Below are 14684 nucleotides of genomic sequence, written 5' to 3'. Positions count from 1 at the left end.
GTGTGTGTGTGTGTGTGTGTCGGGATCCCGAGACCGCGGCTGCCTTTCCAGGCGGCCTCCCCACCGCAGCTTCTCCTGAGTGAGGCCAGGGCTGAGCTGTGGAGAAAAATGGATTTATCCCGGTTCTGCCCCCGACTAGCTGGGTGACTTGGGACTAATTACTTCACCCTCGGCCAGTCTTGTTTTCTTCATCTGTAAAACGAGGGAGTATGTTCATTTTTACCTCTAATGACCCTTCTGGTTCTGACATTCAGTTTGGAATGAATTCTCTTCCAAACTCTGTCTTAGGGAAAAATGTACCCTATCCCTCCCATTGCACCTGTGATCCACCTAATGCTACGCCTAATAAATCCCTTTGCAGAATATTCATGCCCTTTCTCACCCATTCCCATCTCCTGCATCCCTCCTCTCCAGCCATCTCTCCTCCATCCCACTGTTTGTTTTGGTTTGGTTTTAAACAAAGATTGGAATGCCCTTTTCTGCTAATACCTATTTATCCTTCCAGACCAACTCAGACCCCCCTTCTGGAACACTATCCTGTATCCCGATAGTACATATTTTTTGTTATAGCCTGTCTCTTTCATTAGAATGTAAACTCTGCAAAGACAGGGAATTGTTTTGTTTTCCCTGCTCCCCCAATACTGCCTGGTGCGTAGTAGACACTAATAATTGTCGATAAATGCATGTTATCGTTTTCCTCCCCAAAGTTCCTACACCATATGTTAATTCCTCTAACATGGCACTTACCAATCTTATTTTGTAATTATTTCTTTACTTGTCTATCTTTCCACTAGAATATGAGTTCTATAATGACAAGAATACTTTCTTATCTCTATGCAAGCTTAGTGTCTGGCACAGTGCCTGTATCCTACCTTACATACAGTAAGTATTTGCTGAATGAATGAATGAATGAATGAGCCTATGGCAAAGCACACAGAATGGCGCTCAACCTTAACTTCGTTCTTGACTGGAAGCTTTAGGCAATAAAGACGTATGTGCCTACATTTTAATGTTTCCAGAAAGGGTGGGAAAACTCACAATGGAAACTTCTATTTACAACGGATCCTTTTTTATGTGGAATTTTGACTTCCTGTTTATACATTATCTTTATTCTACCCTAGCCAGAGAGTTCCTAGAGTTCAGGATGCTGCCACATTGTAGGCATAAACAGGCAGAGTATTTGGGGATGGGAAAATAAACATTAATTAGCAAAAGTGTAGTGAGGCTGGGAACTGAGATTGTGTGGGAAGGTTTCAAAAAGCTGAAGAAAAGTTGACTCTTGGCAGATGATTTTAAAAAAATGCTCACATTCTTCACACATTCTGTCTGGAATACTTGGTAATGTGATTGAAGTGCCATTGATAATGCAGACATAACCCTGTCAGAGCCATGCTCCCTTTCAGAGGAACACTCAGCCTCTCCTAGTGAGAAAGGTCTTTATTCCCAGTGGATCATTCCAAGGGAAAAATGGGAGGGGAAGCAACAGGAGAGGAGGGGAAGAAGGGGAAAGTTTTCTTCCTACTGGGTAGACAAGATGGGCTGTCGGGGAAAGTTTTATTATTATTAGTGGAGAAAGGCACAGGGTAATATCACTAAAATTGTTGAAAAGAAGGAAAAAAGTGAAGCCCACACCCCATTGTGATGCAGAGAAACCAAGACAATGAGGAGAAAAAAAGTCTGCAAAATAATGAGGAAGTTTGGCTATAGGGGGCCAAAGAGCATCTCTGCATAGATACCTGTGTTTACTGGTTTGCCTGCCTTGGCCGGTACAGAGACATGGGCAGCTGGGGCTCCAGACCCAGAGGAGTGAAGACAGTGAAGGAAAAGTCTTACCTTTGGGAAGTAAACTTATGAGGGCTTTTCAGGGAAAATGCCCAGGATAGACCTGAAAGACCCAAATAACCCTCTTCCCCCCAATGTATAATGATTGGCCCTTCACATGGAAGCAGAGCCAAGTTCTGTTTCCCCATCTCAGAGACTGGCTGCAGATCTCCAACAAAGGAATAGGCTCTGGGATATCTACAAATCCTCTGCTTAATGTCTCTTGGTTTAAAATCCTTCTGGCTTTTTATATTTCAACTAGAACGCAGCATTTAAAAGCTCAGCATTGCTAATGAAGATACAGAATTGTTACCATGCAATCACAAGTCCTTCTCTGAGGAAAATTATTAAAGAAATGGAACCACCTCCTCTCCCTCAGTGTGGTTCTGCAGTTGTGCGCTCAAAGGCCAGCTATAAGTTGTGGATGACGCTGCTGTCATCTGACCCATTGTCTTACCCAAGTAAGGCCAGTTCTGGGGCTCAGAACTCTTCACGCAGCTGAGGAGTTGTCCTTCAAGAGGAAGGCAGGAGGATGACAGCTGGACACCACTTGCGATTGCATTTGATACGGAATAAAGGGAGAATAGAACCTTCTGACTGTTTTAGGGTGTCCTGTAGTTTCTGCCTAAAGCGACCAAAGAAGGAGAAGAAAGGAAAGAGAGGAGGGAGGCAACTCGCATTTTGCTGTCCCTGGGCAGCGGGCTGCTGAACATGATGGCCAGCAGGGATCAAAGGAGATATATGGCCTGTGATGGAGTCTTGGAGGGGTAGTATTTGATATCCAGTGTTAAGGTTTCCATTTTGCATTATAATTCTGTCAGTAGGCATTTTTTAAACATTGAACAAATAGTAAAGAAAGAAAATTTAAGGAATGGAAATTGATGACTGCCCCCTATATTGCAAAATACACTCATCAGTGTCAAACCCTACCCCTAGAATCCTTAGGCTCCCTAGAAGGATGAGAGCCAGCATTTAGTAGATACTGGGGGCTTTGCTTGGTGGTTGATGAAAGTAACCACATTTCGTCCTTATAACACAAGGAAATGATAACAACAGTAGCTAACAGTTTTTTGAGTACTTTTTATATGCCAGATTGTTCTAAGTGCTTTAGATTTATTAATTCATTTAATGTCCATTACAGTGTTTATAGGCACTTTAATATCCTCAATTTACAAATGAGTAAAGTGAAGCATGGAAAGGTTAAACATGCCCAAGGCCACACAGCTACAAAATAGCAGAGCTAGGAATAGAATCCAGGCAGGTTAGCTCCAGAGTTATAACACAGAGTTTGGTCTCTGTGCTGTATTTCCTTAATTTTTACACTGTGCACTATTTTAAGAGGAAGAAACTGAGGTTTAGAGAGGTAAGTGGTATATCCAGTATTTAAACCCAGTTCTGTTTTGATCACAAAGCTTATGTTCAACATGGATTTTTTCCCCCCAGCAATCGTGCCAAATGAGTATTACCCTTCATAGTAGCCATCCTGGGAAATTACATGCTTATTATCTCAGAGCTGCACCACCTTTCCTTTTGGGAAGTTATTGAAATGCTAATTCATAAGCCAAAAGGATAAAATTAGGTTTACTACACATTGTTAGTAAAGGCCACATATTGTTACTCCAAGAGCCACATATTTTTCTTGAAATTAGGTAGCATAAGTGCTCCAATATTGTTCTTTTTCTAAATAGTTTTAGCTATTCTTGGTTCTTTGTCTTCTCATATAAGGTTTAAAATAAATTTGTAAATTTCTTTTTTTTTTTTTTAAGATTTTTTATTTATTTTTTGACAGAGAGAGACACAGTGAGAGAGGGAACACAAGCAGGGAGAGTGGGAGAGGAGAAGCAGGCTTCCTGCAGAGCAGGGAACCCATTGTGGGGATCGATTCCAGGACCCTGGGATCATGACCTGAGCCGAAGGCAGATGTTTAATGACTGAGCCACCCAGGCACCCCAATTTGTAAATTTCTTTAAAAAAAAAACCTTGTCTGAATTTATTGAATCTATTGACTTACTGAATCTATTGACTAATTTGAGGAGGACTGTTAGTTTAACAACATTGAGACTTCTGATCCATGAACATGGCATAGCTCTATTTATGGAGATCTTGAATTTCCCATAATGTTTTGTCATTTTCAGCCTATAGGTCTTGCACATCTTTTGCTAAATTTATTCCTAAATGTTTATGCTATGTTTAAATATTTTTTACAGATTCTATTTATCCATTTGAGAGCGAGAGCACGAGCGGTGAGGAGGGGCAAAGGGAGAAGGAGAAGCAGACTCCCCGCTCAGCAGGGAGCCCCATGCGGGGCTTGATCCTAGGACCCTGGGATCATGACCGGAGCCAAAGGCAGATGCTTAACTGACTGAGCCACCCAGGTGCCCCTTTATGCTATTTTAAATGGAGAAATAAAATTGATTATTGTATATTTTATCCTGCAACCTTGCTAAGTTCATTGTTACTTCTAATAGTTTTTTGTGTGTGGATTCCTTAGGGTTTTCTGTATGTCACTTGCAAATAAAGACAGTTTTACTTCTTCCTTTATACTCTGTATACTCTGTATACTCTGTATACCAGGGCCTAGCACTGGCTCGGTACTTCCATACAATATTAAAGAAAAGTGGTTAGAGCTAACATCTTAGCCTTTTCCCTGATCTTAGGTGGCAAGCACTGAATCCTTCACATTGTAGCATGACATTAGCTGTCATCTCTTGTAGAATGCCTTAACCATGTTGGGAAGTTTGCTTTTATTCATAATTTGCTGAGTTTTTTTTTAATGATAAAAAGGTACTGAATTTCAAAAAATGCTATTTCTGTACTTACTAAAATGTTCATATTATTTTCCTCCTATATTCTATTAATTTGTTGAATTACATTGATTGATTTTTAGATGTCAAGGCAAACTTGCATTGCCCCTTGATTGTAGCATATAATCTTTTTATATGCTGCTAGATTTGATTTGATAATATGTTGTTGAGGACTTTTACATTTATATTCATGAGGGCTATTGATCTGTAGTTTTTTTTCTTTAGATGTTTTCAACTGGTTTTGGAATCAGGATAATACTGACATCATAAAATGAGTTGGAAAGTGTTTCTTCCTCCTTTATTTTCTGGAAGAGTTTTCATAGGATTGGTATTATTTCTTCTTTAAATGTTTGATAGAATTCACCAGTGAAGCCATCTGAGCCAGAAGTTTTCTTTTTTTTTTTTTTTTTTTAAGATTTTATTTATTTATTTGAGACAGAGAGAATGAGAGACAGAGAGCATGAGAGGGAGGAGGGTCAGAGGGAGAAGCAGACTCCCTGCCAAGCAGGGAGCCCGATGCGGGACTCGATCCCGGGACTCCAGGATCATGACCTGAGCCTAAGGCGGTCGCTTAACCAACTGAGCCACCCAGGCACCCTGAGCCAGAAGTTTTCTTTGTCAGAATGTTTTTAAATTCCAAATTTCATTTCTTTGTCAGAAGGCTGTTCAAGCATTCTGTTTCTTCTTGAGTCAGCTTTGTAATTTATGTCTTTCCCAGAATGTGTCCATTGCACCTAAATGTTCACATTTAATGGCATAAAGATGCTCATACTAATAATAATGGAGTATTTGGGGTGCCTGGGTGGCACCTCAGTTGGTTGGGCATCTGATTCTTGGTTTCAGCTCAGGTCATGATCTCATGGGTAGTGAGATTGAGCCCAGAGTCAGACTCTGTGCTCAGCAGGAAGTCTGCATGAAGATTCTCTCCCTTTGCCCCTCCCCCACTCTCTCTCACAAATAAATATTAAATAAGTCTTTTAAAAATTTTAAAAATAATAATGGAGTGTTCTCCTTTTAATGTCTGAAGGATCTGTAATGGAGTGCTCTCTTTCATTACTGATATGGCAATTTCTTATTTTTTTTCTTGGTCAGGTGGGATTGAGATTTATCAGTTTTTTTTTTTGAAGTGAACATAACCTCAAGATTTTATTGTCTTCATAATATTAAAAAAATATGAAGCTTAGAACTGGATCACTTGGCCCTTTCTCTTCTTATCTCCTCCCAGTTCAAAATGCTTGCATCTCTTAGTAGCCAGCATTCTCTTCGATCTGCAATTGGGCTCAACACATTCAAGCCTCAGCACAATCTTCTTTGTAGTTTTAGCCTTTTTCCGGAAAATTGGCTTAGTCTGCCCACCATAGCCACTCTGCTTCCTGTCATAATGCTGCTTTCCCTTGGTATAAAGAGAATCTTTGCCCTTCTTGTACTGTGTCACTTTGTGGGGCTGGTGCTTGCCACACTTGTTGCAGAAAGTCCGGCGGGTTTTAGGAACGTTCACCATGTTTGTGGGAGCGCTATCGGCACGGAAAGGAGATTTATCAATTTTATTAGTTTTTTCAAATGACCAGCTTTTGGTTTTATTAATTTTCCCTTTTTTTTTCCTGTTCTCTATTTCACTGATTTCTGTCTTATCTTTATTATTTCCTTCCTTCTGATTGCTTTGGGTTTAATTTGCTTCTTTTTCTAGTTTTTAAAGGTGGAAACTTAGGTGGAAAAGTGGAAAATTGATTTGAGAGCTTTCTTCTTTTGTCTTATAGGCATTCAAAGCTATAACTTATTTCCCTCTAGCATATCCCACAAATTTTGATACGTTATATTTTTATTATCATTCAGTACAAAATATTTGCTAATCTCTTGTAATTTCTTCTTCAACCTATTGAATATTTAAAGTGTTTAGTTTCCAAATATTTATCATTTTCCTAGTTATCTCACTGTTCTTAGTTTCTAATTTAATTTAATTGTGGTCAGAGAACAAATTTGAAATTTACTGAGACTTATTTATGGTCTAGAATATGGTCTAAGGGCGCCTGGGTGGCTCAGTTGGTTGGGCGTCTGCCTTCGGTTCAGGTCATGATCCCAGGATCCTGGGATCGAGCCCTGCATCGGGCTCCCTGCTCGGCGGGGAGCCTGCTTCTCCCTCTCCCTTTGGCCCTCTCCCTGCTTGTGTGCGCTCTCTCTCACTCTCTCTCTCTGTCAGATAAATAAATAAAATCTTAAAAAAAAAAATATGGTCTATCCTGGTAAACATATTATATACACTTGAAAAGAATGTGCATTTTACTGTTCTTGGGTGAAGTGTTCTATAAATATCAATTAGGTCAAGGTGGTTGATAGTATTGTTAACATTTTCTATCTTTGCTGATTTTTGTTTGTTTACTCTCTCAATTTTTGGGAGACATTATAATCTCCAGTTTTGATTACATATTTCTTCCTTTAATTCTGTCAATTTTTGCTTCATATATTTTGAAGCTGTTATTGAGCGCTGGCAAATTTGCGATTTTCATGCCACCTTGACTAACTAAAGTTTTCATTATTCTGAAGTGCCCTTCTTTATCTTTGGTAACACATTTTGTTTAGAAATCTATTTTGTTTGTTACTAATATAGCCACTCCAGCCTTCTTGTGCTTACTCTTTACATGATACATCATTTTCTATCCGTCTATTTTTGATCTATCTCTGTCTTTATATTTAAAGTATGTCTCTGTGTTTTTTTAAGTAGACATTAATTTTTAGAGCAGTTTTCAGTCCACAGTTAAACTGAGCAGAAAGTATAGAGAGTTCCCATGTACCCCTGCCCCCAAACGCACACACCGTCCCCAGCGTCAACAGCGTACACCAGAGTGGTACATATGTTACAACCAACACTGACATCATCGCCACCCAAAGTCCATCGTTTACATTAGGATTCACACTTGGTATTGCACATTCTATGAGTTTTAACATATAATAACATGTATCCACCACTGTAGTTTCATACAGAATAGTTCCAATCCTCTAAACACCTGCTGTGTTCTGCCTGTTCATCCTCCCCCCACCCCATTCCCTGGCAATCAGATATTTTTACTGTTTTTGTAGTTTTGCCTTCTCCAGAATGTCATAATAGAATCAAGCAGTATGTGGCCTTTCAGACTGGCTTGTCTCATTTAGTAATATGCATTTAAGTTTCCTCCACGTCTTTTTGGTGGCTTGATAACTCAATTCTTTTCAGCCCTGAATAATATTCCTAGTCTGGATGTACCACAGTTTATCCATTCCCCTACTAAAGGACATCTTGGTTATTTGGGGAATTTTTGGCAATTATGAATAAAGCTGCTTTAAACATATCATGTGAAGATTTTTGTTTGTACAAAAGTTTTTAACTAATTTGGGCAAATACCAAGGAATGTAATTGCTGGATCATATGGTTGATTTGTAAGAAACCACCAAACTATCTTCCAAAGGGGCTGTGCCATTTTGCACTCCTACCAGCAATGGATGAGAGTTCCTGTTATCCACATCCTCACCAGTATTTAGTGTCACTAGTGTTCTGAATCTTTGCCATTGTAATAGGTGTGCAGTCGTATCCCTTTGTTTTAATTTGTAGACTCCTGATGACACATGATGTGGCACATCTTTCATATGTTTATTTGCCATATATATATGTATATATATATGATTTTATTTATTTATTTGACACAGAGAGAGCGGGAGAGGGAGAAGCAGACTCCCCACTGAGCAGGGAGCCCGATGTGGGGCTCGATTCCCAGGACCCTGGGATCATGACCTGAGCCGAGGGCAGATGCTCAACCGACTGAGCCACCTAGGTACCCCTATATATATCTTTTTCACTGAGGTGTTACATTTGGCTTTTTAATTGGAGTGTTTAGGTTATAAACATTTAATGTAATTACTGATATGGTTGGGTTGGGTTCTATCATTTTATTTTAAAGATTTTATTTATTTGACAGAGAGAGAGAAAGAGAGAAAGAGAGTGTACAAGCAGGAGAGTGGCAGGCAGAGGGAGAAGCAGACTCTTGGCTGAGCCGGGAGCCCAACTCGGGGCTTGACCCCGGGACCCTGGGATTGTGACTTGAGCCAAAGGCAGGTGCTTAACTCACTGAGCCACCCAGGCGCCGTGGTTCTAGCATTTTATATTTTTGTTTTCTACTTTTCTCTCCTGACATTTACTTCTCCATTTCCCATTTCCTGCCTTTTAAAAAATATTACTTTAATATTTTATAAATTATTCCATTTTTGTTTTATTGATGGCTTTTTAGCTACAGTGTTTACATTTTTATTTCAGCGGTTGACCTATAAATTATAAAATACATCCTTAACTTTCCATAGCCCATTTAAAGTTAATAATGTACTTCTTCATCTAGAGATGAAAAGTGCAATTTCTGAAAAAAATTCAACAGATTGACTTAACTACCAAATGGATGTGTTAAATGAAAGAATAATAAACTTTAAGGTAGAGCAACCAAAATTACTCAAGCTCATACCACACCAGAATCTACTTCCATTTCCTCTTCAGTACCTTCCGGTAGTCACTTTATATATGATGTCCAGGTTTTAGAGTTATTTTCTGCAAGAATGGTCATAATACCCAGAATGGTCCATAATATCCAGAGGTAGAAGCCTGTATATTATTTTTATGAGATGGTAATGCTCAGTATTTGTAATGCTTTATCACCCACCTTACTCATCACAGTTGTCCTGAGTGACCCCAGTTTCAAAAATCAAATCCACCTCCACAGGATAAAGACTCATCTAGAATACTGAGAATAATTTGGTATGTGCCCTGAAGACAATTTTAAGGGCATTGAGCAATGGAAGCATAATTGCACTAAGTCTGTAATATCTTAAGGTGACAGAGACTAATATTCCATAATATCTGTTTTTCTCTTCTCTCTTAGTAAAACAAACAAAAAAAATCCTGACTTTTAGCTATTATGGATAATAGCTACATTTCCCAGACTGGCCATGTAACTAAGTTTTGGTCAATGGGATAAAAATAAAAGTGCCAAGTTCAACTTATATGAAGTATCATTAATGGGAGGTACTATGGGCTGAATGTTTGTGTCTCCCTCAAATTCATGTGTTGAATAATCCCCAAGAGTGATGGTATTAGGAGATGGAACATTTGGGGAGGGCTTAAATCATGAGGGTGGAGCCCTCATGAATGACATTGGTGCCCTTATAAGAGAGGCTCCAGAGAGATTCCTTGCCCCTTCCCCCATTTGAGGACAATAGCTAGAAAGCACTGGCTATGAACCTGGAAGACAGCCCTCACCTTTGCTGGCACACTGATCTTGGACTTTCGGCCTCCAAAACTGTGAGAAATACATGTATAAGCTACACATTCTGTGGTATTTTGTTATAGCAGCCCAAAAAGACTAAGATAGGTGGTGAGCCCTTTTTGGCTCTTTCTTTCCCCTGCCGGCTGGAATGTAGATGGGATAGCTCCGTTCATGCGGCCATACTTCTTGAGGTTGAAGGAGCCTGGATCCATGACACCATGGAGCCCCTAAGTCTGCCCTACAGACCTTTTATGTGAAAGAAAAAATAAACTTACATATTGCTTAACCACTATTATTTCGGATTTCTGAAAAACTCAGCCAAAGCAAATCCTGATTATATTATGGTCATTAAATTACGGAGAAAAAACGTCCTATTATCTTGTAGTCGAACCGTCTGTACTGGAAGAATGGTATTACTGAGTGACCCTGCCAGCAATCATCCCACCTACTCTTTAGATGAAGAGTGTGTATAAATTAGGGGCGCCTGGGTGGCTCAGCCGCTTAAGCGTCCAATTCTTGGTGTCATCTCAAGTCATGATCTCAGGGTTTTGAGATCGAGCTCCGAGAAGGGCTCCGCGCTCAGCGCAGTTTCTGCTTGTACTCCTCCCTCGCTCCTCCCCTGTCTCTTTCTCTCTCTCAAATAAATAAATAAAATCTTAAAAAAACAACAACCCTAACCCTAATACATCCCAGGGCTGAAGTATAGTTCCTGCTGTGTCCATAAAATCTACCCCAGCCATCATTCCGCCCATGCACATCTATGCTCTATTCCAAATAAACTTGCTCCAATTGAATGTTTCCATTCTCTTCTCCCTCAGTCCTGCCCTGAGTGATTCGTTCATTTCTGCATTCAGTCACTCATTCATTCAGCAGATACACCCAGACACCTACCTTGATGTCTATCTTACTCTGAATTCATCTTGGCAAAAGTGTTGCAGAACTTGAGAGTTGCCTGAGACCAGCCGTCAGCCTCACAATGACCCTGTTGACCCTAATTCCGCCTCACATTATTGTCATGGCGCTGCCTAAATTCAACAAAAAGTCAAAACTAAGAGACTGATTTCTAGAAAAGAGCTGGAAAGGACCTAAGAGGTCATCTAGTTCCAGCTTCTTTTATTAATATGAGTAAACCGAGGCCCTGACACACTTGAGACTTGCCCAGGGTTACAGAGTGCCAAAGCTGCAACCAGGACTCAGATTTCCCCACCCCGCCCAGCCCTCTGTTCTTTCCTCCCTTCTTACTTCCTTCATTCACACTTAATCCAAATACAAAGATTACATATCTATTACTTTGATTAGAAAATATGAACATTTTACTTTAAAAACCATCCCAGTTATACTCAGTGTCAAAGAAAGAAATTACCTTTGGTGATTTGTCTTTGAATTTATTCTCAGTTTACCCTGAAGAGTGAACATGCCAGCAACCCAGACCAGGACCTTTGCTCTGACTGGAGCCCTTAGGACTGAAAAAAATTAAGTCAGGTGGAAGTCACATGCTTATTTACAAGGTAGGTTTTCAGTGCAAGTTTCCAGCCAAACGCCTTCTGCCTAAGGCTAATTCTCAGAAATTCCTCGACGGTTCCACCACTCTGTGTATGACTGTTGTCTTACACTTTGTGCTAGTGAAGCTGACTTCTGGGGCGCGCACGCGCGCGCGCACACACACACCCACACACACAGTCTTTGTTCCCCTCATTTAAGGTGATACAACCGTCATCCATAATAAGTGGGCAGTTTCCAGAAGAAGGCTTGTGCTTCAGACCTGTGATTCTGCCCTCCTACTGTGGGAACGGCTGCCAAGTCCACAATTTCAGTCTGTATTCTCCAGGAGAGCAATGAAAGCATTTAAAACAACAACAAAACTTTTTTGTTTCTTATTTCATTTACTTGTCATTTCTATTCCTACATAATGGTTCCAGGACTATATCTTTTGTGTGCTTTCTATTGATTGATTGATTGATTGATTGATTTCTATTGATTTTGTTTTTAAAGCAGGATATTTTTTGTGCCCTGGCCTTGTCTTCAGAGACAGAACCTGCCTATAATTCAAACATCGTCAGTAACCTCAAGTGTCTTCTTGGAACATTAACTCTTGGTACTTTTTTGGGTCTCATCTAACTCAGGGGTAGAGACCTGGAGGAACCTTTGGGTATTTATTTTTAAGTAATCTCTACATCTAACATGGGGCTCAAGCTCACAACCCTGAGGTCAAGAGTTGCATGCTCTACCGTCAGAATCAGCCAGGCGCCCCAACCTTTGGTGCTTAAACATGGATTCCAACCCACTGCCTGGTGCTGAGGGTTGGAGAATAGGGAGAGTATATTGTATTCTACTCTCTGACCCAGCAGGCTCCAACGTTAGTCATTGCACCAAGAAATGAAAAAGCAGGTAGAAAAAACAGAAAGTTGGCAAGAGTCCTGAGGGCTGGGTTCAAGGAAGTGCTCAAACTTGCGAGCATTAAATTTGGAATTAAAAAATCAGTATGATGGGGGCGCCTGGGTGGCTCAGTCGGTTAAGCGGCTGCCTTCGGCTCAGGTCCTGATCCCAGGGTCCTGGGATCGAGCCCCGCATCGGGCTCCCTGCTCGGCGGGAAGCCTGCTTCTCCCTCTCCCTCTGCCTGCCTCTCTGCCTACTTGTACTCTCTCTCTCTAATAAATAAATAAAAATCTTTAAGAAAAAATCAGTATGATGGTTCATTGAATCAAAATAGCAGCATAAATATAAAAACAAAACAAAACACTATCGTTTTCTGGCTGGGCAAATCAGCAGGCTGTGTGGAGCCTAAGAATGTTGCAAAGCAGAAGCAAACATTCAAAGGAAATCTCTAAAGACAGACAAAGTAAATATAAAATGTTTTTTGGCTTAGAAGATAAGACTGTCCTTAGAGGGCATGTCGGGACCTTAATTATTTACCTTAGGACATTTGTGAGCCAGCCAGAGCTGCCAAGTTACAAGAATAAAACAGGCTTTTCACCATAAGCAAGATAAATACAAAGATTAAGAGCAGGTGGAACCAAACCTCAGAGCCACCCTTTCCTCAAGCAGTCTCAAAGTCTTCCACATTCCAACAGAGAAAGACCAGAATTGCACTGCAATGATTCTGAACCTGCAGGTGAAAATCCAGGGCTACCCATGGGAGTTAGGATGGAAGAAAATAAAAATATGACACCTTACCAGATGTAGTATGTGCACTGATCAGCAGGGAGTGCTCCTGTTGACTTTTTCCGTGCTCCAGGGAGGGGTGGTATCAGACCAGGATTTGCTTTGGGTAGCCTTAGTTTTGAATTTTTCAACTTTCTTGCCTGGGCTCACAAGTTATTTTTTATCTGTATTCAACTCCGTGATCCACATGGCTATTGATACTATAACCATTTTTTTGAGCATCTGGGATCCAAAAGGTGTGGGCGGCATAAGTGGAAGCTATAGACTCCATCATTTGGGTCCTCTGCCCCTCCATGTATAGTCCCTGGGAGGAAGGGACTGATCCTACCACAAGGACTGAACAGGGCATGAGACGGTCATTGCAAGAAGGGAAACAGAGGCTTGAGCAAAGTGGAATGAATGTGAGAAACATAATACCTGGATTGCCTGGTCAAAGCATACTGAGGACAGTCATAGGGCCGAAGAGCTAGAAGGGGCCAACGGGATCATCTGATTCCAAATCCCACCTGATTCAGAATTCCTCTGATTGAGAATTGTGACCAATGGTCAGCCAACCTCTGCTTGCAATATTCAGAGATATTTTTGGCAGGCGAAGAATTGCAGCACTCAGATCCCTTTCCAAGAAAGGACTTAGCAACCCAGCTTCAAGGAATGTGGTTAACTGATAACCTCCAGCTGTTAGTGCCTTCAGGGTCCGCCTCAGCTTTTCAATCTTCTCTGGGAGTCCCCAGCCAAAGGCTGAGCAAAGTGGTGGCATAAAGACCTGACCATTTCTGCCCAACAGGGCACTCCTCTTAGTGGATCATGTTTGCTTTGGAGCTCTTCATTGGCCTGGCAGAGACTTAGTCAGAACTACAGCCTGAAGGCTCTCCTGCCCAATCTTGCTTTCTCTCCTGTCCAAGTGTTACACTCAGTAAGCTTTAATACATGAAGCACAGGGGATTTTTTTTTAGAGCATGAGCTATTCCTTTTATATATATATATATATATATTTTTTTTAATTAAGTAAACTCTACCCACAACGTGGGGCTTAAACTCATGACCCTGAAACTAAGAGTTGCATGCTCTACTGACTGAGCCAGCCTGGGCATAAACTATTCTTTACGATACCGTAACGGTAGAAACATGACACTACACGTTTGTCAAACCCATAGAATTTTACAGCACAAAAAGTGAACCTTAATGTATATGCATTAAAGAAGAATCACTTAGGAGGTGAGGGGATTCCAGGATGGAATGCAGACTAACAAAACAATCTAACTGTATTACAAATATACGAAACACCTGTACTTGAAGGGCTTGGGGGGGGGGGAAAGGTGCTGACCTAAGTAACTCTGGGAACAGGTAGAGTCTGTAAGACTAATGGCCATTAAACTACACATAAGCACCGTATTCTGGCTGATGAAGTTGTTTCCCACAGGAGCACACGTTCACAATTCTAATAACACTATACATGTATATTGCAATTGAACGATGAAGTAAATGGATGGCAGATGGTGGGAGCCAGCTTTCTTGGCTGAAGTGAGAAGTTACAGGTAAGCAAAGGGAGGTCTAGAAAGAGCCATGTGGTAATAAATCAGAGTTGGAGACATCAATATGAATCCATGTTTTGTTCCAT

At 40.7% G+C, this 14684-nt stretch overlaps 1 protein-coding gene across 1 annotated transcript; it reads right to left on the bottom strand.

The window, feature by feature from the left end:
- Nucleotides 1-5805: 5805 nt before the first annotated feature.
- On the bottom strand, nucleotides 5806-6145 carry LOC110573092 (60S ribosomal protein L36a-like). Its single transcript, XM_021681524.1, has one exon. The coding sequence runs from the start codon at nucleotides 6124-6126 to the stop codon at nucleotides 5806-5808; it is 321 nt and encodes a 106-aa protein (XP_021537199.1). The 5' UTR covers nucleotides 6127-6145.
- Nucleotides 6146-14684: the final 8539 nt, after the last annotated feature.

The sequence above is a fragment of the Neomonachus schauinslandi genome, chromosome 2, assembly GCF_002201575.2.
Source record: "Neomonachus schauinslandi chromosome 2, ASM220157v2, whole genome shotgun sequence".
Lineage (NCBI taxonomy): Eukaryota > Metazoa > Chordata > Mammalia > Carnivora > Phocidae > Neomonachus > Neomonachus schauinslandi.
Note: the sequence above shows the minus strand (reverse complement) of the source record. Positions and strands in the feature narration are given on the sequence as shown.